The following is a 20426-nucleotide window of genomic DNA, read 5'->3' as shown; positions in this document are numbered from 1 at the left end:
ACTGTGAGGGGTCCAACTTCCTCACTGAGTGGGGGGAAATCAGTGCCCTGATTTTCACCATCAGTGCTTTTTTCTCATTGTCTTAGTGCCTGGCCAAACCAGAATCCTGAAGCTGGATGTGCCACTGGAGCCAGCTGTCCAGCTTTGGCTTTGGTTTCCAGTCTAGGCATCACCAGGTAGGACAAGGCAGCAGCCCACTCCTCTAGCCCTGCCTACCCACAGCCTGTGCTCCTTAGGGGAGCTGAGCTGTGGGCTCCTTCCCTCCCTGCCTTTGCACAGCCCAAGGGAAATTGGGTGAGCACACTTTGGGGGAAGTGGGATGGCAGCAGTGTTACCAGCTACAGACGTTAGCCCAATTTGGTCTCAGATGATAGCTTGCTAGTAGTGCAGACAGTTTAAAATGCTGTTTGCACTAATGGTATTACAAGCTTGACGTAGAACAAAAACCTGACAGTAACAAAAGAAATGTTTCTCACGGGAAGTCAAACGTTCACCTACACAGAAGCGACTGTGTTAATACCAGAGGTGTAACTGCAGTGTAGCGTGCCGATTTGCATCAAGATTGGTGCGCTAGTTTGAACTTGGGCTGGTGTGATCCAGGTAGGGACTCCATGACGAGACTTGGTTCATAGGACATATCCACCTGACCCACCATCTTCTGCTTTATTAGGCATCCTGTTACTCGTTTCATTCCTCTGCCAGAGAGCCCTGCTACTGCTGCCGAGCCCTTTAGCAGAGCTGTCCTCCAGTAAAGGCCTGTTCAGCAGCTTCTGTTTCTGAGGGCGTTGGACACCGTTAGCCTCCAACGCTGCCACGGTGGCTGCAGTACCCTGCAGCCTGTGACAGAGTATGACAGATGAAGAGGTGGCCATGGAGCCCTGGCGCTGTGTGCGCAGAGGTGTGGGTGCCCGCTGACAGCACCTGAACCACCAGCTGAGCTGCCGCTTGTGTCTGGGCGCACGGCATTGCCTCCCGCGGAGCTCATCCTGCGCAGAGGGTGGTCGCTGAGGGCAGAGCCTGGCGCTCTGCCGGCCCGGCCTCCCCCAGACTGAGCCAAGGGCGCCCAGACGGCCTTCTACCGAGAGGAAGGCGGGCAGCAGGCACGAAGGTATGTCCACGTGAGGTAGCTGCCCTGCTGTGTGCGGCAGCCATTGAATTCAGCACTGAAGGAGCCCGTAGCGCTCCTGCAGTCACTGCAGGTGTGAGCAAGCCTCTATCAGAAAAGCCTTTCCGAAGCCTGCGCTGGTCCTGTGGGGGTGCGGGCACCCTTCTGGGCAGACAACCGGAACCGAGGAACCGCGGCTCCCTCACGGGCCCGACCGGCCGCCGCCGAGCGCGGCTGAGGCACCCGCGCGCGCAGCGGGAGGGGGCGGCGCCGACCTGCTTCCCGAGGCGCGGATCCCGCGTCTATTGGAGGGCGTGCGCCTTGGGCGCAGCCAATAGGGAGCGGGAGAGCCCGCGCACCGCCCCCTCGCTCTCCATCCCCTCCCACAGCTCCGGTAAACCCGAGCGGAAGACGTAGGCGCGGCGATCCGCTCCCCGCTCTTCTACTTGTCCCTCCCTTCTGATCACTGATTGGCTGCGCCTCCCAGAGCCCTGTTATCCGATTGGTGGGCGGGAGCGGGGCGGGGTTTGGGGTAGCGCGGGCGCGGGATCTGCCGGGGTGCCTGGTGCCTGGTGCGTGTGGCGCTGCGGGCCCCTCTCCTATCTTTGTCGGCCCCGTCCTCTCTGTGTGCCCTGCTTTCTCCCCACCCCGCCTCTGCTGCAGGCTCCGGGCCCCCTCCCGGACGCGGTTGGTGACGGCCGGCGTGAGGGGCCTGGCTGCGCGCCCGCAGCGGAGCCCACCCGGCCAGCCCGCTGAGCCCCGGCGATCCAGAGGTGAGGGGTCCCTTGGCCCAGGGGCGGCAGAGCGAGGGCCGCTGGGAGCCCTCAGGGGTCTGGTGTCGGCTTCTCCCCCTGCGGAGTGGCGGGGGTTTGACCTGGTGGGGGCTGTGCGGGTGAGGAGGGCGCGGGCGGCAGAGCGGAGGGGGCTGGGCCGCCGGTGTGGTGCCCTTCTGGGTTCCTGGCCTACGGGCGAGCCTGCTTTGCCCTGGTTTGGGATTACGGAATCATGGAACGGTCGTGTTGGAAGGGGCCTTAGAAGTCATCTAGTTTCAACCCCCCTGCCATGAGCAGGGACGCCTCATACTCGAACAGGTTGCTCAAAGCCCTGCTCAGCCTGGCCTGTGTGTTCATATATGCGTGAACGTGGTTTGCAGGCAGTTACTTGCCCCTCTGTTTGCTGAGGCTGAAGCTTGCATGCCAGAGATTCGTTATCGTCAGTGCTTTGGTAAACCCACAGCACCAGACACTTAGGTGTAAGTATGATGTCCACATCTGGCAATGTTTTAGGCTGTTGAAGAATGACTGACTGTGTACACGTTTGGCTGTCTCTTGGAGGAAAACACGGAGAGGACAACTAATAGAAATTAGAATAGGGAGAGAATGTGATAGTGGAAGATGCTTGCAAATTAAAAACTGAAGTTTTAAACTGGCTACCAGTGTTTACTTATGGCCTTCCCTCAATGCTGTGAAGATGACTATTAAATTGTTACTTTGCAGGTGATGAACTTGAGGTTTTGTATTCTGAATGACGCATATCTGTAGAAATATTTCTTGGGAGCAGATGCCTGACACTAAACTTTTTCTGAACCTAGCTTTTGTGTTTCACAAGGTGTTTGTGATGCAACAGTTACAAAAAGGTAGTGTGCACAGGGACAGTTATTTAGTATGTTGTTAGAGAAAAGAAATAAAAGGCTCAGCCCTCCATCTCCTGTTCACCTGTTACTCAACTGCAGATGGGTTATGGTGGGATTGTGTGCCTAATTTGGTAAGTGCATGTTGGACTTCCTATGGTACAAAAGTTGACAGTGATTTTTCAGAGGAAGTCTTTTTTTTTTTTTTAACTTCCTGTTGAAATGCACTGAATGTGCAGGGAAAAGGTATTTTGACTTTTCTAAACAGCGCTACAAAGTTTTGATGCAGTCCAAAAAAATCCAACATAATTTATCTCCTTATTGTTTATCACATGTATAACCCCTCCTGCCAAAATCATATCGTGCTCTCTTTTGTCCTAACTGTTGCAGACTTTCTGGAAGTGAATAGGGGACACCCTCCCCGCAGGATTCCTTCAGCTCTGTCTCCCCAGTCTTGTATGTACATAACACCTCTGCCTTAACCTGTGCTCATACATAGTCTGTAGTTGATTCAGGAGAAGATAGCAGATTGATTTGTGCTTTGTTGGAAGGGTTGCAGAATACATGGACCTCCACTGTAAGAGGTTTTGTTTGAAGTATTCTCTGACCGGAGCATCCTGGTACACAGTGAATTTAAGAGAAAGGAGAATTTTATCTGTCATATCCTATGTTGGACGCATGTCCCGTATGGACAGACGAGAAGATCAGAATTGCTGTGTGTTAAGAGCTTTCTGCAAACCCTGTTGAGGCGGTGATTAGTGACTTGTAATTTTGCCTGTGTCTGTGTCTCTTCTGAAATCATGAATCCTTGACATTACCAGAAATATCTCTGCACATGAGACATTGCAGAGAAAGACTTTTTTGAAAATACATCATAAACCTGAGCATATCTTTTCAAGTGTAGCAAAATGCACCTTCCCAAACAAATGCCATCTTTCCTGTTTCTTTAGGTAAAAAATTGCTGGAGGAATATAAATTTCCCTTTCTAAAACTGTGAAACAAGCGTTGCTATAACCACGCGAGAGCTTTGTGTCTCTAAAATGTAAAATGGAGACATTTTAGTATTTTCTGAATGGAATAGTTTTCAACTTTTGCTCTAAATCTGTAAATATCATCTTCATCTGAAAGTTTACTGCATTCACGGTTATTAATTCCACTTTTACCTCCCTTCAGATACTTTGCATATAGTTTCGTTTTTTAGCTTCCTTGTTTCATTTTTATTGCCATCACTTCAATAGATTTTGTTATTCTGATGTATAATCTGTCCTCTGCACTGTGCTGTATTCTGTCAAATAAGAGTGAAAGCACTGGTGATTGCATTTAACAAGGCCAAGTTTTGTTTGGCCATCTGTTAACATTCTGTGCACTCTGCTGACCTCCCTTGGAGACCTCTGGTTAGAAGCAAACTCTCTTTTTTTTTTTTGTGGTGGCTGCATTTTGTTTGGGGTTATTGTTCTTTTTTAACCCTTCTTTTTTTTTTTTTTTTGACCAAGGAAGAAAAGAGAACCCCAGTCTAAATGACTTTATACCACAAAGCTGGTTCCTTTTTGGAAATGGTAAAATGCCCAGGCTGACTAATTAGCTTACAAGATCTACTGCACTATTTCTTTCAATTAAAATAATGTATGTTTTCAGGTATATGTATTTAGGAAAGGGGGAAAGCACCTAAAACAAATGGTAGTGTGATGCAGTGCATTTTCTAACAGCAGGTATTTTGTGTGTGTTGCAGTGTCAGTGATGGAACCCCCCAGCCCCAGTGCTGTGCACCTGAGCGACTGGCAGAAAAGTTACTTTGCAATTACCTCTGGCACCTGCACGCCCCAGCAGAAGGCAGATGAATACCGTGCCAAAATCCTGCATATTCAGTATGCATGGGCAAACTCTGAGATCTCTCAGGTCTGTGCTGCCAACCTGTTTAAAAAGTATGCCGAGAAGTACTCTGCAATTATTGACTCTGACAACATAGAGACTGGCTTGAATAACTATGCTGAAAACATCCTGACTTTGGCAAAGTGTCAGCAGAATGACAGTGACAAGTGGCAATCTGCTTTGACAACAGACAATGTATTTAAATTAAAGCGTGTACAAGAGAGGATGCAGGCTGGCAAAAGTTTCCAGAGCTCTCAGATGGCACCAGCAGATGCCTGTGTTCTAGCTGAGAAAGGGGTCAGTGCCTCTGCTGTTCCAGCCCTTCCTAAACTCAGTGTTTTCAGCAGTGCCGGAGAGATGGAGCTCTTTGCTGGCTCAGCAAAATGTATGAGTCAGGGACCAGATCTCCTTGAGCATCCTTCATCTTCAAAGTCTCTTCAGAGCAGTGTGCTTCCTGCGGCCAAAACTTTGGATACGCTTCCTGCATCTTCAGCGTCTTCAAATGAGCAGGTTAATGCAGGTTTCCAGGCAACTCCACTATTTGGAAGTAAAGAAGTGACAACTCGTAGTTCTCTGAAAACGTCAGGTAACTGTCGTGATGGACAGAATTTGCCTCTTTCTAACCAGTCAGCTGTACCTGCATGGTCCACGAGTTCTGGGAAAAGAAAAGCATTTTATGGTCTGGCTGATGAAGACAGCACAGCAATTTCTAACCTTGCTCCATGCCAGGCTTCCAGTAGTGCAGAAACCAGTAGTTTCTCAGGGTATAGAAACAGAAATGAAGAGGGCAGTGTTCCTGGTTTTAGAACTGCAAAAGAACAGCTGTGGATGGATCAGCAAAAGAAACCTCAAAGCCTACCCCAGCGTGCACCAGTCTCATCCTACGGAGGCATAAAAAAGTCGCTGGGAGCAGGCAGATCTCGAGGTGCCTTTGGCAAGTTTGTTCCTCCCGTTCCAAAACAAGATGGAAACGAAAATGGAGGAGCACAGTGTAAACCTTACGCAAAAGGGTCAACAGATCCATCACTGCCTGTAGATGAGCGACTGAAGAACATAGAGCCAAAAATGGTTGAACTCATAATGCATGAGATCATGGACCATGGGCCTCCGGTCAACTGGGATGACATTGCTGGGGTTGAATTTGCTAAAGCTACTATAAAAGAAATAGTAGTCTGGCCTATGCTGAGGCCAGACATCTTCACTGGGCTACGTGGTCCTCCTAAAGGAATTCTTCTCTTCGGTCCTCCAGGGACTGGCAAGACTCTCATAGGCAAGTGCATCGCATGCCAGTCTGGAGCGACCTTTTTTAGCATCAGTGCCTCTTCTCTGACTTCCAAATGGGTAGGTGAAGGGGAGAAGATGGTACGTGCTCTGTTCACCGTGGCACGATGTCAACAGCCAGCAGTGATCTTCATTGATGAGATTGATTCGCTGCTGTCCCAGCGTGGAGATGGGGAGCACGAGTCGTCGAGAAGAATAAAAACGGAATTTCTGGTCCAGTTAGATGGGGCGACAACCTCCTCAGATGATCGTATTCTGGTGGTCGGAGCAACCAATCGACCCCAAGAAATTGATGAAGCTGCCCGAAGGAGATTGGTCAAGAGACTGTACATTCCTCTTCCAGAAGCCTCAGCGAGGAAGCAGATTGTTACCCGTCTAATGTCGAAGGAGCACTGCTCCCTAGATGAAGAGGAAATTGAGCTCATAGTTAAGAAATCAAATGGGTTTTCTGGGGCGGACATGACACAGCTCTGCCGAGAAGCGTCTCTGGGCCCTATCCGCAGTCTTCAGTCCCTGGACATTGCAACCATCATGCCCGATCAAGTACGGCCGATTGCTTTTCTGGACTTTGAGAGTGCCTTCAGAACTGTGCGGCCCAGCGTCTCCTCAAAGGACCTGGAGCTGTATGAATCCTGGAACCAGACGTTTGGCTGCGGTAGATAAATTGCACCCTGACAGTTTCACAGAACCATTTCCTTACCACTGTCATGTATCAAACCCATGATGATTTAGAGTGTCTGCACTTCTTTTTGTTTCTGTCTTTGAAATGAATCTTCTTATGTTATGCAGGCAGATACCTGGGCCCTGGCCTGAGGTTTCACCAGCTGAAATGACCATAAGAAACTGCTGGTCGCGATACGAGAAACTATACACGAGTAACAGAGTGAGAAGCTGACAAAAGTTACAGATAGCTGCTGTGAAAGATGGGCAGATTTCAATGGTATGTAAGGAGAAGGTGGTCAAACCTCACAGAGAATTGGAAGGAGTACCGGGGGGGAATCTGGCGAGGCTGCTGCGCTGTATCAGTAACATTGTGGAAGGCTGAGGGATCACAGGTAATGTTATCAGAAACAGCAGTTTGGAGTAGGAATGCAGCAAAACTGGGACCAGTGGGGAAAAGTAGTTCAGCGTGCATTGTCTGGGAGGAGATTGGAGCAGAGGGAAGAAAGGGTTGAGGTGGGCATGGGAAGAACATGCATGGAAAACAAAGGGGGGGATAAAAAGGGTTGGGCCCCATGTAAGCAGTGCTCTTGTCTGACTGAGCCCTGTGCCATATCACTGCTATCTGCCTCAGCTTCTTATTAAATACTTTTCCTGATGATTTTTGGCCTGACCTTGCTTTCTGCTGTTCATCTCTGTGTGTGGATGTGTGTTACTGGGAGGTCTGGGCACCTGCAGCTGGAGAAGAGGCTGTGGGCAGCAGGGGCACCGGGGTCTGAGGCCAGCCATGGGCTAGCCAGTGTGTTCACAAGCAGGTACTGTAGTGCAAACTTCACTGGCAAAACTCGGTAGCAAGTTTGAAGCGGGACCATGCAGGAAAAAAACAGCATCTGGAAAGAGCCCAGACACAAGCCAGGGGAAGAGGCTCAGCTTGTTGAAGGCTCTGTAAGCATTGAGTCTTTGTGAAGCTGGAGGGTGCATGTCCTGTGTGTCTCACTGGTGTGCTTCAGTCCTGGGTGGCTGGAGGCGAGAGATGAGATGGGGTTGTGTTGTTGGATTTGTGTGAGTGCATTTACCATGTACGTGCATGCTGGTAAGCAGTGTTTATCTGTTGTTTTGGATTAGGGGTTCAGCTTTACTCCTGGCTGGACCTGCAAGCAAAACCAGTGGCAGCTGCATCCATCAAAAGAAGATGGGAGAAGTTATAGTTTGGCGGTTCTAGAGAAAGCTGGAGAGGGACTTTTTAAAAGGGCAGATAGTGATAGGATGAGGGATATTGGCATTAAACTGAAAGAGGGAAGATTCACACTTGATGTTAGGGATTTTTTATGATGAGGCTGGTGAGGCACTGGAGCAGGTTGCCCAGGGAAGTTATGGATACCCCATCCCTGGCAGTGTTCAAGACCAGGTTGGATGGGGCTTTGAGTGACCTGTTCTAGTTGAAAGGTCAACCTGGAAGGTGTCCCTGCCCTTGACAGGGGGTTGGAACTAAATGATCTTTAAGGTTGCTTCCAGCCCAAACCAGTCTACGATTCTATGGGCTCTAGTGTCTGAGAAGGAGAAATCCCATGTCCCAACATCAGCTGGGTTCCACTGCTTCTTGAATAATCTTCATGTGATAATAATAAAATTCACATTGAGCTTGTATTTGGTGTTCTTACCTAAGGTCTGAAAGAAATAAAGTTTTCATTGACAGAACCTGTCCTTGCCCACTGGCTGGACAGAGCTGCCTGTGAAGGGAAAATAAATTGAAAGCCTTCCTTTGGATTCTTTTGTCATTGTGACAGAGCTGGCTGCTGTATCATCCATGCTTTATTTTCAGTTTCTCTAAAGCACTTTTTCTCCTCTCGGGGGAAGGCAGAGCTTAAAAGCTACTCTTACGTAGATTCTTTAATAAATGTTTGATAAATGCTGCTCAGCTAGCATTGATTTAAAGCCATTTGAGAGCTACAGGGGCTATGACACTACAGATAACCTTCAATTCAGAATGACTTAGAAAACTTGGAGTTTCTTAAGAGCTCATCCTGATTAAAACATTAAAAAATCAGTTCTAATGTTTTTAGGGAAGTCTGGTATGTATTAGAAATTGCTTCGCAGAGATGAAAGAATTCAGGTATGCAAATTTATCTTGATTTTAGGAATAGTGCAAGTAGAATAATTAGATTATTTTGTGAGAAAAACTGCGGTGGGGTCCGAAATGATTGACTTTTGGCCACTTGGGTAAAGCTTATGAGATTAAATCTGCTTTTATGAGTTTAGTATTGGAGAGCTATAAATAAGTACTGGGTAAGGTTTTTGCTTTCTCCAGATCTGTCTCCCACCCTAATGAAAACATGTTTTTTAAAACCTTTTCTTAGGCAAGTGAATAAAAAACCCAGAGAATTTTGTTTAGTAAAACTTAAAGGCAGCTCAAGGGTAGTAAACCCCTTTGTATGATGAAATAATAACCTTATTTATGCTGGAAATTATCCTGGTAAGCCATGTGAATGTACTGTGCTCATCTCTGTATCTGAATGCCCATATTTTAATGGAAGTGCCCCTACTGAAAGGACTGATGAGAGTGCATGCGGTGGCAGGGAATACAACGCCTCCCAGGATGACAAGGGCTGGGAGAGAAACACTGCGCTGCTGTGTTTGTCTCCTGCAAAGCAGGACTTGTGAAAGAGATAAAAGGTAGAACCACAGTGCCAGACAGGAGTATCCTTCCTCCTACTTCTTACTTCAAGGCCACGTTTGACAGGGCTTTGAGCAACCTGGTCTACTGTGAGGCATCCCTGTCTGTGGCGGAGGGGTTGAGATTAGATGATCTTTAAGGTCCCTTCCAACCAAAACCATTCTAGGTTTCTTGTGTTATTCATTACTTGCACTCTTGAGTTACATGAACATGCCTTTGTTTCAGAAAACATATAGAAATAGTAAAAGGGACCATCAGGTAAAGTTTATTCTTTTTTGGTAATGATGCAGGTAATATGACTGTCTCTTCAGCCATCTAGCAATATTCAGGCTTTGCTGCAGGACTCACAAGTCATCAGGGCTTCCCATATTAGCCCCGCATGTATTTCACAACCCGCTGTAATAGTGCCACCAAACAGGAGATTAGATTGCCAGGAACATAATTTCACAAATACTGAAAATTGCACAGACATAGGGCATGATTGTAATTTAAGGGAAATGGTGCAGATAAATCCACTTTAATGGATCTGTTTAGTGAATGCAGAAACCTATGTCCTTCATTATTTATTCTTTTTGGCTGGCTGAACTTTGCAAGAACAAATGCAGGACTCTCCTCTGGTTTTGTGGTTCAGCAACATTTGGTGCACAATCTCAGTTTCTCTTAAATAAAGGTAAATAATTGCAGTCCTGGAAAAGGGAGGTCTTATTAATAATCAGGGCAATTCAGACTCTTCATTTTCTCACTGCGTCTCGTATTCAAGTTAGCTAAATTGTCCCAAAGCAGTCTGAAATCCTCAGATGAGTTTTCATTTGTATAAAGCTGTGCCAGACAAGTAGGTAGAAAGCTGATGAAGCAGCAATGATCACCATCTGCTAACAGCAAGTGAATGAAAACCAGACTGACCTCCAAGAGGATCGTTAAGATTGTCCTATTGAAATAAGGCTATTTCTGTGTTTCTAATAGGAATGATGAAACTTCTCCCAAGCCAATATGTCACTGGAATAAAACCACCTCCAAACAAACAAAACCCCACTTTCTCTGTTCAAATGATTTTTTTTTTTTTTTTGATGGCAGCGAGGGATTGGTCTTGGTGAGCACTTACCTTTACTAGAACTTAGAAGATGCTTTGAACTGTGGCGGTACAAACAGTGCTTGTGCTTGTCTTCAAACCCAGGAGTGCCTTCCTTTGAAATGTAAATGGAAAGTCAGGACTGGGAGAGTTTTGTAAGAAGATGTCACAGAACGGAGTGTTTAGGATTGCTAAAAGAATCACTGCCAAAGATATTAATATAAGTAATTTAATAGAAATCTATAAATGTGTGATTTAACAGAATTCGGTGGCAAGGTTCACTCTATTACATCCATGAGAGATGAAGTTGCATAGGCTTCTGCTTTTAAATTTAGAGTAGCTGTGAGGGTGGTGAGGCACTGGAACAGGTTGCCAAAAGTGGTGGTGAATGCTTCATCCCTGGCAGTGTTCAAGGCCAGGCTGGACAGAGCCTTAGGCAATCTAGTCTAGTGTGAGGTGTCCCTGCCCATGGCAGGGGGTTGGAACTGGATGATCTTAAGGTCCTTTCCAACCCTAACTATTCTATGAGTCTATATGATTTATTATTTTTTATTTACTGATATTAGTAAAACTGTCTTTTGACAGCTTTGTACTTGTAGCTGGATGAGAGGGTGTCTCCGTCTGTTGGGATGGTCCTTCCACCCAAGCCTGTTGCACTGAATCATTTCGATTAACAGGCATCGCCAGTTAGAAATACTACTCAATGTTAGTAAAGACCTACTACGAGTCTGTTTTCTCCTTTCCAAATAAATGATTTCATTTTGTGCCAGTTACAACTAGTGACTGCTTACCCTTGCAGATCTGGTGTAACCAGTGAAATTTCTTACAAGTGTTGTCACAAAGCAGCTTGTGCTCATACGGTTAATTCAGTATTCTGAAGGAGGAGAATTTGGCCTTCATTACTATTTCACCTATGGATTTATTTTTCCCCAAATATGAGAAGAAATAAGAAGAGGTGTGAGATATTGACGCTGGGAGCTTTAATGCTCTTGATATACCGTATTTCTTGCATACCAGTTATTCGTGCTGCAGAATGGATATAGACCTGTTACAGTGTGGAGTATAGCCAAGTAAGAACAATTAGAGAGACTGCTGATTTGTCTTGAATAGTAGAGTATCTTTTTCAGCAAGGGCATGAGCTCTGGAAGCTGCTCTGGTGCTAGATACCCCTGGGAAAATGGGGAAATTCACAAAGAATCAACAGCGGAAATGGAAAGGTGTTGTGGGGAAATTATTATAGAATCATAGAATCACAGAATAGTTAGGGTTGGAAAGGACCTCAAGATCATCAAGTTCCAACCCCCCTGCCATGGGCAGGGACACCTCACACTAAACCATCCCACCCAAGGCTTCATCCAACCTGGCCTTGAACACTGCCAGGGATGGAGCATTCACAACCTCCCTGGGCAACCCATTCCAGTGCCTCACCACCCTTAAAGTAAAGAACTCCTTCCTTATATCCAATCTAAACTTCCCTTGTTTAAGTTTTAACCCGTTACAGTAAAGATGCAAATAAACAAGTGAACTTTGAAGTGATTCTGGCAATGATGATGAGTTTTTCCCTGTCTGTTAGTGGTTTAATGTAACTGCATCATTTAGCAGTGGTGGCATAAAACTAGGAAAAAGAAAAACTCTGCTTTCACGAATGTCACAGAAACTGTGGGCTGCAACTGGAGAGGAGGAAGAGGTAGAAAATGCACCTGTAGTGACACAGGAGGAGGTAATAAGTAATTTGCTCTCAGGTTCTGTGATTAATCTGTTATTTTCTAACACCCCTGGTAATTCTTTTTTTCAGTAATTTTAATGATATCTGAGAAGTTCCACCCTGTCACTCCACTTGACAGTGAGCCTTACAGTTGGCTGCAAGAAATTAAATGTGATAATTTAAACATTGTGATATCGTTCCAGACCCAGAAGTTTTGCACCAAAGAAACGCAGAAGAGCTCAAGATCAGATTTTCACCAACTTGTGCTGTCCTCTGCTAAAAATACACACTAATGCTCTGTGTGTAAATGTCTCAGAAGGGATGAACCTGAGCATGTTGGGGACTGCTCTGTGGCAGTTTCATTCATGTAAGCTGTTTCTCATGTGCTTTTAAAAGCAGTTGTGGTAGTACAACACCCCAGATAGTCCCAATAGAACAACTCCTCTTCTAGTGGAGTAGGGGTAGGGGTAGTTTATACAAGGGAAGGTTACCTTTTATCTGTATGACATAATCCCCATATAAAAAAAATGTCATTTAAGAGTCATTACCCTTGCAGCAGTGGAAAAGTACCACCTTACTTGTATCACTGTAGAAGGATGGAGCCATTGTCTGTAGGTCAGTCCTGATGTCCTGGACGTACCTGCTTGTAGACAGAGGTGGCAATGGTGCTGCTGCTTATCATCATCCACAGGCTGGGAATGTCTTTCCTACAGCAGTGCCATCAGGAAAAAGCGTGAGATGGGATAAGGGAGCCAGAGGAGCTCAAACGCTTTTACTAGACATGTATTTAGGGCACTGTTATTAAGACTAAAAGATGCCCTGCTCGGTGCATCATATGTAAGGTTTAAAAGTTTATGGGGAAATATAATTATCCAAAACAAATGCGCTGCATTTCTGTAGCGTCAGTGTGCTCAAGGGAGAATAACCCCTCTGTAGCTGTGCTGGCATGCTCCTTTTTATTGCCTGCCACCAGGTGGGGATCTTTTCCCAAAGAAGTCCACCCAATTTCTTAAGGAAAGTCCGAGGGTACTCAAAAGTTGTTTCCTTGTTTTGTCACTTAAAATCATCCAGTATTAGTAACCTGTTACTGCCATTTCATTAAGGGTTATTATTGATTCGTTGGGTAGAAGAAGGTTGTTTTGGAGGGAGCTGTGAAAACCAGCCTGGCATCTCTAGACCTCCCTATTTGACAAAGGTAGGATTTTAAAAGATGAATTTTTCCTTGTGTCTCAGGCTGTACGGTTGCACTGGGGTTGGGAAAAGAGGTGAAAATCCCAATACAGTGCATTCGTGTTGAAACTGATCCTTGATCTTAGGAATTTTAATAGCAGATTAAACAAGCAGATAGAAGCAGTCTCCCAGGCTGAAGATCCTGGAAATGCTTTGAAATGCAGATACGCAACAGGTAGGATTTGAGTCCAGTTAATTCAACAGTCTCAGTTCATTCGAGTTTTGGTTGATAGCAAGCACCATTTGTTGCTCTGTTTGTTAAAGTCATTAGTGCTGTTGTAGTAGGGTTGAACATCTGGTGGGACCACTCTTATCCCAGCTGCGCAGTGCAGGGACCTTCCCCTGACAGAAGTCCCAGAAGACATCTCCTACGTGCTGGGTAATCATTAACCTTATGGGTGATGCCTCTGCTCACATGTGGCTGAGCTGTGCAGGCAGCATAAGGCACACCCATCTGTGGTCAGCACTGCAGAGAGTTTTTGTGACCGAAGGAACCACTGGACTGATTTCTCCAAAGGAAGAATTCTCGGAGCTGCTGAAGAGCCCCTTGAGCATATTTCAAGTGGATATCGCTGATGCCATCCGTGATCACTGATCACGTGTATTAAAACCCCACATATATTTAGATGTAGGTGGCTCATATTGCTCTATCTTCCTGAGTCCTCAGTTTCTCACTTCCCTGCTTTGCGGGGCAGATGCTTTGCAGCCAATTTACATCAATTCCTGGCACTGTTTTTAAAGGAAGCAAGGGGGAACAGCGTGAAGTCTCGCTTTCTGCCAACAACAGGAAGCGTTCGCTCTTTGAGTAGGGCAGCTTGTTTCAGCCATGCCAAGCTACCGGACAGGATTCGCTCTGCAACACGGTAGTGCCGCTTGGCAATGGCACAGAGGGGCAGAATGGATGACCAGGGAGAAAGCTGTACACCGCTGGAATTCCCTTTTTCCTAGCGAGCATTTCTTTAAAGTCTGAGGAAAGAGAGGGGAAATGGCGACAGCATCTCTCTCTTGTTCTGCCTTATGGGTCTGAACATGCTGCTACTGAGGCCTTGCTGGGGGTGACCACTGGAGGGCTCTGGGATGATGCTGTGGAACACAGCTGTCCTGCCTATTGAACTGAGAGAGGTGTGCTCTTGGATCCTGTACTTCATTTTTATGTCCGAAGCAGGCTGAGGTACAACACGGGCTCCAGGAACGTGTTATGAAGGGTTTTGAGACTTCCACAAGTCAACCTAAAATTCCTGCTGTATCTTTTCCTGCAGCACAGTTAAAACTGACACTAACGGGAAGCTATCTTAAAACAAAAACCCTTCTCTGATATAAGTGTATTCGCAGGAGCTGTTTCCAGGCCTACTTTTCGTACATGGCATTTGCACTACTCCCTTCCCCCCCCCCCCCATCACTGTAATAAAACTGCTCAGAAAGCTGCCTGCAAAAGCCAGTGTTTTTCCCACCTACCTTCCTTCCCCCCTGTGTTTCCTTGGTGCAGAGGCAGGCTCGGTGGAAAGGAGCCAAGAATGAGCAAAGTGCTCTGGAGAAATGACGTGTTTGTATTTTACTGTCCCACAGATATCTTTTGTATGGTGTAAATTTACCTCCCCCTCTCTGCCGCCACCAGACCCCTGTGTTTGTTCCGTCCTTCCAGGTGTTTCCTTTCTAACTGCGCACCAGCGAACTCACCAAGGTGTGCCGTGGCGCTGATGACATCCCTGCTGAGGAAACGGGGTGTCTGGAGGTGCCTGGTTAAGACCTGAGGCAGGTGAATGCCGCTGAGGCAGCTCTCTGATGGCTGAGGGCACTCCAGGAATGATGGGCTTCTGCAGGGCACATCCCAGCCTGAAGATGCACTGAGGAAGGGCTCTAACTGCAGGTGGTCGGGAGGCAGCCATGGTGGGAGAGCTTAGAAAGCAAGACCCTGCTGACAGAGCATTTGTTCTGCTTTTCTGAAGCAAGAGCTCCAAGGGTGACCTCAGAAAACACAGAAAGACGGAAATGGTGGGAAACGGGGAAGGGACTTCTCCCTCTATCCCTGCACTCCTTCTGGAGAGGCTCTGCTGAGCGCTGCTGAGTGGCACCATCCTCCTCACTGCCCCAGAGATCTTGCCTTGCTTAATGTTCGTGCGAGGTATTGTTAGGGTAAGGTATTGCTATAACTATAATATCCATCGTATAAAGTTATGGTCGTGGCCAGCGGCTGAGTAGCAAAAGCACGCAGCACAGTAAGATGTGGAGAGGAAGGGTCTTTGAGTCAAATTATTTCTCTAATCGCAAAGGAAATTAGGCAAGCAGTTTATATGGGAGAAGCAGAACCAAAAGGAAAGCTCTTCGCTTTCCCCCTCTGCACATACTGTTTCTCCAGAGAAGCTGTGGTGATCCTGCAAAACTTGACAAGGAGGGTGTAACAAGTTCTTCCCTATTTTCTGGAAATCCCACCCTCTTTCCACAGCTTATCTGAAGTTTCTATTTCGCACGTTGTTATTTGTGCAAAGTTTCCAGCCAGCCTTCTGTTCTGTTGTAAATCAGCCTGCTCACTAAGGCCAGCATCGGGTGCGCTTTGTTTGGAGCATATTTTCAACGTGGCCATTGCCCTGTTGGGGTTTGGTTTGCTGTGTTTTGTGGGGTTTTTTGTCTTCTTTTCCCTGAGATGGTTGGGAGGGCAAATGGAGTGACTCTGCCTGCTGGCGTTAAGGCTAGAGAAGAGCATCTCAATTTGTTAAACCAGCTGGGTACCATGAAGCTGTGGTTTGAGCAGCTCATTAGGTCTCCACAGGAAAACTGAGGCCTGCAGTGCCAAGCACTAGGCAGAGGGCCCCTCTCCCAGAATCCGTGCATCATTTAAAGACATTTGCAAGGCAAAAGCTGGCTAACTTCAACAGCTGATCAGGGAAAGGTTTATGGGTCTTTGTACATTGGGTCAAAATACTGACATTAAGAACACACAAAAGATGTTTTCAGTAACAAAGAAGTGGAAAGAAAACTGCAACTGTTGGATAAAAATACATAAATTATTGAATATTTTGAATTAGCAACACATATAGTATATATGCAGATAGTATATATTGCACTTTAATGTAAGCTAAAGCTCAAATCCTTAGACCTGTGGCCTTTTTACAGGTCTTAGGAGTTAGTGCAAGGGTCTGCAAACGTGGAATCCTGACGCTACCTGCTGAAAAGGAAGCCTGGTCCGTGTCTGGAGAATAATCCAGTGTCCGAAGATGTTGCCACCAATCCAGCTTTTGTGAAGAACTCGTTGCATGATCTTGCGTAAGGAATTCAGGCTTTTTTTGTGCTAGAATTTCCCCCTCGGGGCAGGGGGAAGGGTGTGAGAGTTTCACAGCAGTGCTGCTGCTGCTCACCAGCTTGTCAGGAATCGTGCCTTGGGTTCTGGAAACTATAGACTAAATTTAAAGGGAATAGGATGAAACTATATTCCATTTTGGTTCAGCTTCATTTCCACTTATTGTGATCTTACCTGCACCCCCCCGCCCCAAAGCCAACAGAGCTACACAGCTCCTCTATTTGAAACAAAAGTGGACACACTCCATGGATTGGGATATTAAAAAAGAGGCATTTTTACTGTTTGCATTCATGACAACAGGAATTGTTAGAAAGGATTTGCACTGTGTGATTCTCTACTTTGTCAGATGTTGAAGAAACAAGGAGGCATGAACGTATGGTGAGAACACCTACACTGGCTGTCTCACCAGGCAGCCTTGGTGACGGGGGATTTGGTGGTGGGGAAGTTGCTAAAATCCAAACAAAAAGTAGTTTTAGTTCACAAATTGATTTTAGATTGAAGGATAATCGAGAGAAGAGGCCAACTCTTCCACGGGATAAAAGGCATGCAACTATTAAGAAAGGTAGAATGCTTTATTTCCCTGAAGTGCACTGGGTTTGGCTTTTCTAAATGCTGCCCATATGGTAGAGAGCAATTTCTTCACCACTAAGCAAAATGTGTTAATTTTTCCACCCAATCTTCTATCACCCTTCATTTCCCTCTGGTCTTCCTATCACTTCTGGTCCATTTGCCTCTACCTTCAATGACCAAATTATGATTCAACCATCAAGAGCCATTCAACAAAACTCAGGCAGATGCCTGCAGCCTCCTTCTCCTGGTTTGGGCTTTGGAGTTTTGTTGAAAATGCTTCATTTTAGAACTCTGTGTCTATCAATACACACATTTCATTGCCTTCCTAAAACCACTCCCGCTTTTCTTGTGCACTTCTACACTTTCTGCCGATCAGGATCCAACCTCCGTTTAAAGGTCAGTTAAATGCAGTGTGGTTGTGGCCTGGGGAGCAGAGGCAGTACGCTGTACGTGTGTGAACTGAGGGTCTGTCAGTACTGCCTGTCCTTCAGCACCGTGACTTGTTCCACTTGTCCAGGTTCACCCTGGTTACTGCAGTAGGAATCCTCCTGCCAGGTACAGTACTGGTAGAGTATCAGCATTAGACCTTATAAAAGTGGCTTGTATCTCAGCCAGCTTACATTTACAGAGGGATAGTGACACAGATGTTTCCAAAGCAGAAGTATTCATTCTAATTTGTACCAATATTTAATGAGCCCAAAACCCCCTACATACCTGCTTGTGTTAAGTGCATTTCCCATGAGCATTCGGTAGACTATGCAAATATAACACTATATATAGTGTTAGTCTAGAACTGAGTGACTGGATGCAATGCAAAAATAAAGAGTTTGTGAGTGTTTCAGAGGAGGGCTTCTGAGGTGGGGTATGTGCTGTGCTGAAAAAGAAATAAATTCATATAGCAGTGCTTCTGTTGGTGCCTGCAGATGTGTTTTCAGTGGGTATTTACTCCTTCTTCTTTATTTCCAACACAACAGAGAATAAGCCTGTATTTACTCCCATGGCTATGTGCAGGAATCTCCCTGGGATGATAAGGTACTTTTCTGTGCACTAGAGCTACCAGTGAAAGAGGACCTGAGTCTTTGAATACAGACTTGAACCCCCCTTAATGTTAAGAGCAATTTGGATCTCTGTTTTAAATGAATTAAATGTAAATGACATTATTATCAATTAAATTACACTATTATCAATTAAATGATGTATTAAGGCTGAAGTATATTTAGCCCTCGTCAGTGTAACAGAAACTCTATAAAGCTGTAATCAAATAGACATTACAACGTCTTTTGAAACAAAATAGAAGTAGAAAAAAGACACCCCTCGTCTACTCGTAGCACACTGTACCCACGTGTTAACCTGGCCCCTCAATATTCACGGTGTTTTCCCGGGGTTTTGGTTAAGGTTTTTAGTGCAGCGCTGCGGGGTGCAAAGGCTCTTAACAGGCTGGGGAGGTTTTACAGCCAGATCTCCCCAGTCCCACTGCCCCAGGGCAGCGGGGTGAGGTGCTGGGCTCCTCTGGGCCTCTCTGCTCTGCTCATGGTAGTAAGGAGCTTGCAAAGGTCATTAGCCTTTGCACCAAGCCATTTTTAGCCACAGGTTACAGCCCTGTGGCTGTATCCAGGCTCCATGCATTTCCGTGGCATGCAGATAGAGGCTGCTAGCGCAGGTTTGGTTTTGCTGCGCGTTCACAGGGTGACATAAAGTTCATGGCCTTAAACTGAAAATCAGAGCCCGCTGAAATTAGTCCCTACAATTTCAACTGGCTGAGCAGAGATCAGGGAGTATGGCCCTGAAAGCTCCAACAGAGATCTGCTGAGCCCCCCCGCCTGTAGTGCAGGTTTCCCTACAAGAGCTGGGAGCCACCTCAGGCAAAGAGGAGGTTCAGAATTCAGGTTTAATCTGGTTGAACACTGAGTGGGAAACAAGAAGTGAAAACTGTCAACTGTGCCCAGATCCATCCAGATCACTTCTAGGGACAGTTTTGATACCAAATTATCCTTGTTATGCAAATTTCCTCACCAACCGGCTGGTTCCCAGTTATGCATGGGGAGAAGCGGTGGCCACATCTGCTTCCCGTTTTGCCGTTTCAGAGACGAGCCATCTGTTTGGCCTCATCCCGAACAGCCTGCTCGGGGCTGATTAACTTCCTCACCCCGCCAGCCCGGGCTCACTGTCTGCTGCAAGGTGTTGATGGGTTTTTCTGCTTGCTTTCTTTTTTTTTCTTCTTTTTCTAACTGCTTACAAACCAGAACCTTCACTTCTCTCCCAAGGGACAGGAAGGCGTTGGTTTGTGTGATTTGCAGCCACCACCAGCGGCAGAAACAGCAGCAGCTGCCCTCTATCTCCACATGGTTCCTATGTGTGGGCAGGATAGATAAAACTGGGAATTGTTCCCTGTCCTGGGACAGGCTTTGAAGCAGCGAGACCTTACCTTATGTGAAAAAAATATATAAGAATAAAAGGTTTTAGTGCTAAATGCAGCAAAAGTCCTTCGCAGTTAACACGGATCTGTTCGTTAAGTAAGAGCCGGATTTCAGCCGTGCTCGCTGCATCCTTTTTCCATTTACAAGTGCAGACCTCCTGCTGTCTCAAGCCTGGCTTTCCCTCCAGTCTATCCCGTGTTCAGTGCAACTCCACAAATTCTTGTCCCTCCTGTTTCCTGAGTCCCCATCATGTGGCAGCTGTGGCAGGGTTTCAGAAGCGCTGTGTGTCTGCAGCTGACAGTGGCTTTGCTGAGCACTGCACGTGCAGCAGCCCTGAAAGTTCAAAGTCTGTGTAGCCAAAGAAAAGATGCATCAAAAATTAAAGTTGGGAAACGGAGATAATGGAGCTCCTGTTGAGATAAAGGATTCTGCCGCCTTCCTCAGGCCAGGCCTGAGGGGTTTTGTCTTTTTGGACCAGAGTTTGCTCTCATGCAGCCTTTTCCTTCCAGAAAAGAAGCTGTCAGTGTCTCGTGGTGGTGGAACAGCCTGGCTGGCCCACAGCAGGGCAGGATGCCCCAGAGCTTGGAGCGCAGGACAGGCAGGAACAGCCTTTACAGAAATCAAACATTTTGGTTTTCTAGTTGCAACACTGTCAGCTTTCAAAGCATCGCTCTTGCCGCTGGAACCTGAACCTTCCAGGGAAAGCAGCTTCTCCTTCATTTTCAACCATCTCCCAAGCTGGCATTACCAGGGCAATACCCCTGGTGTACCGGCAGTCAGGAGCATTTATAACCAACCCCTTTTCCCCAAATGAGATGTTGAGTGATCTCCCCCTGCTCCCAGAAAAAGGGAAATTGTGACATTATCAGGTCTGTGTGCTCCAGGTCTGGCACCAACTTCTCATTTTTATATCTAGTAAAA

The 20426-nt window shown here is 46.4% G+C and overlaps 1 protein-coding gene and 1 long non-coding RNA gene across 4 annotated transcripts; both read left to right on the top strand.

Moving 5' to 3' along the window:
- The first annotated feature begins 1668 nt into the window (after positions 1-1668).
- On the top strand, positions 1669-8190 carry FIGNL1 (fidgetin like 1). 3 transcript variants are annotated; one of them, XM_065667706.1, is made up of 4 exons: positions 1669-1878; positions 3126-3191; positions 4465-6540; positions 6675-8190. In XM_065667706.1, the coding sequence occupies exons 3-4, from the start codon at positions 4473-4475 to the stop codon at positions 6716-6718; spliced, it is 2112 nt and encodes a 703-aa protein (XP_065523778.1). In that variant the 5' UTR covers positions 1669-1878; positions 3126-3191; positions 4465-4472; the 3' UTR covers positions 6719-8190. The 3 variants fall into 3 exon arrangements, with proteins under 3 accessions (XP_065523778.1, XP_065523777.1, XP_065523779.1); XM_065667705.1 differs by lacking the exon at positions 3126-3191; XM_065667707.1 differs by lacking the exon at positions 3126-3191 and having other exon boundaries at positions 4465-8190.
- An 8218-nt stretch (positions 8191-16408) lies between these two features.
- LOC136008428 (uncharacterized) lies at positions 16409-20039 on the top strand. The gene is made up of 3 exons (XR_010610090.1): positions 16409-16484; positions 18063-18120; positions 20015-20039. It is a non-coding gene; the product is annotated as an uncharacterized LOC136008428 (long non-coding RNA).
- Positions 20040-20426: the final 387 nt, after the last annotated feature.

Source organism: Lathamus discolor, chromosome 2 (genome assembly GCF_037157495.1).
Source record: "Lathamus discolor isolate bLatDis1 chromosome 2, bLatDis1.hap1, whole genome shotgun sequence".
In the NCBI taxonomy this organism is placed as follows: domain Eukaryota; kingdom Metazoa; phylum Chordata; class Aves; order Psittaciformes; family Psittacidae; genus Lathamus; species Lathamus discolor.
The sequence above is the reverse complement of the archived record's forward strand: the minus strand, read 5'-3'. Positions and strand labels throughout refer to the sequence as shown.

Excerpts from the sequence above, each read along its gene's own strand:
- FIGNL1 (XM_065667705.1), top strand. The coding sequence starts at position 4,473 with ATGGAACCCCCCAGCCCCAGTGCTGTGCACCTGAGCGACTGGCAGAAA. Across the intron at positions 6,541-6,674 it reads GAACCAGACGTTTGGCTGCG|GCAGATACCTGGGCCCTGGC; the intron begins GTAGATAAATTG and ends TATGTTATGCAG.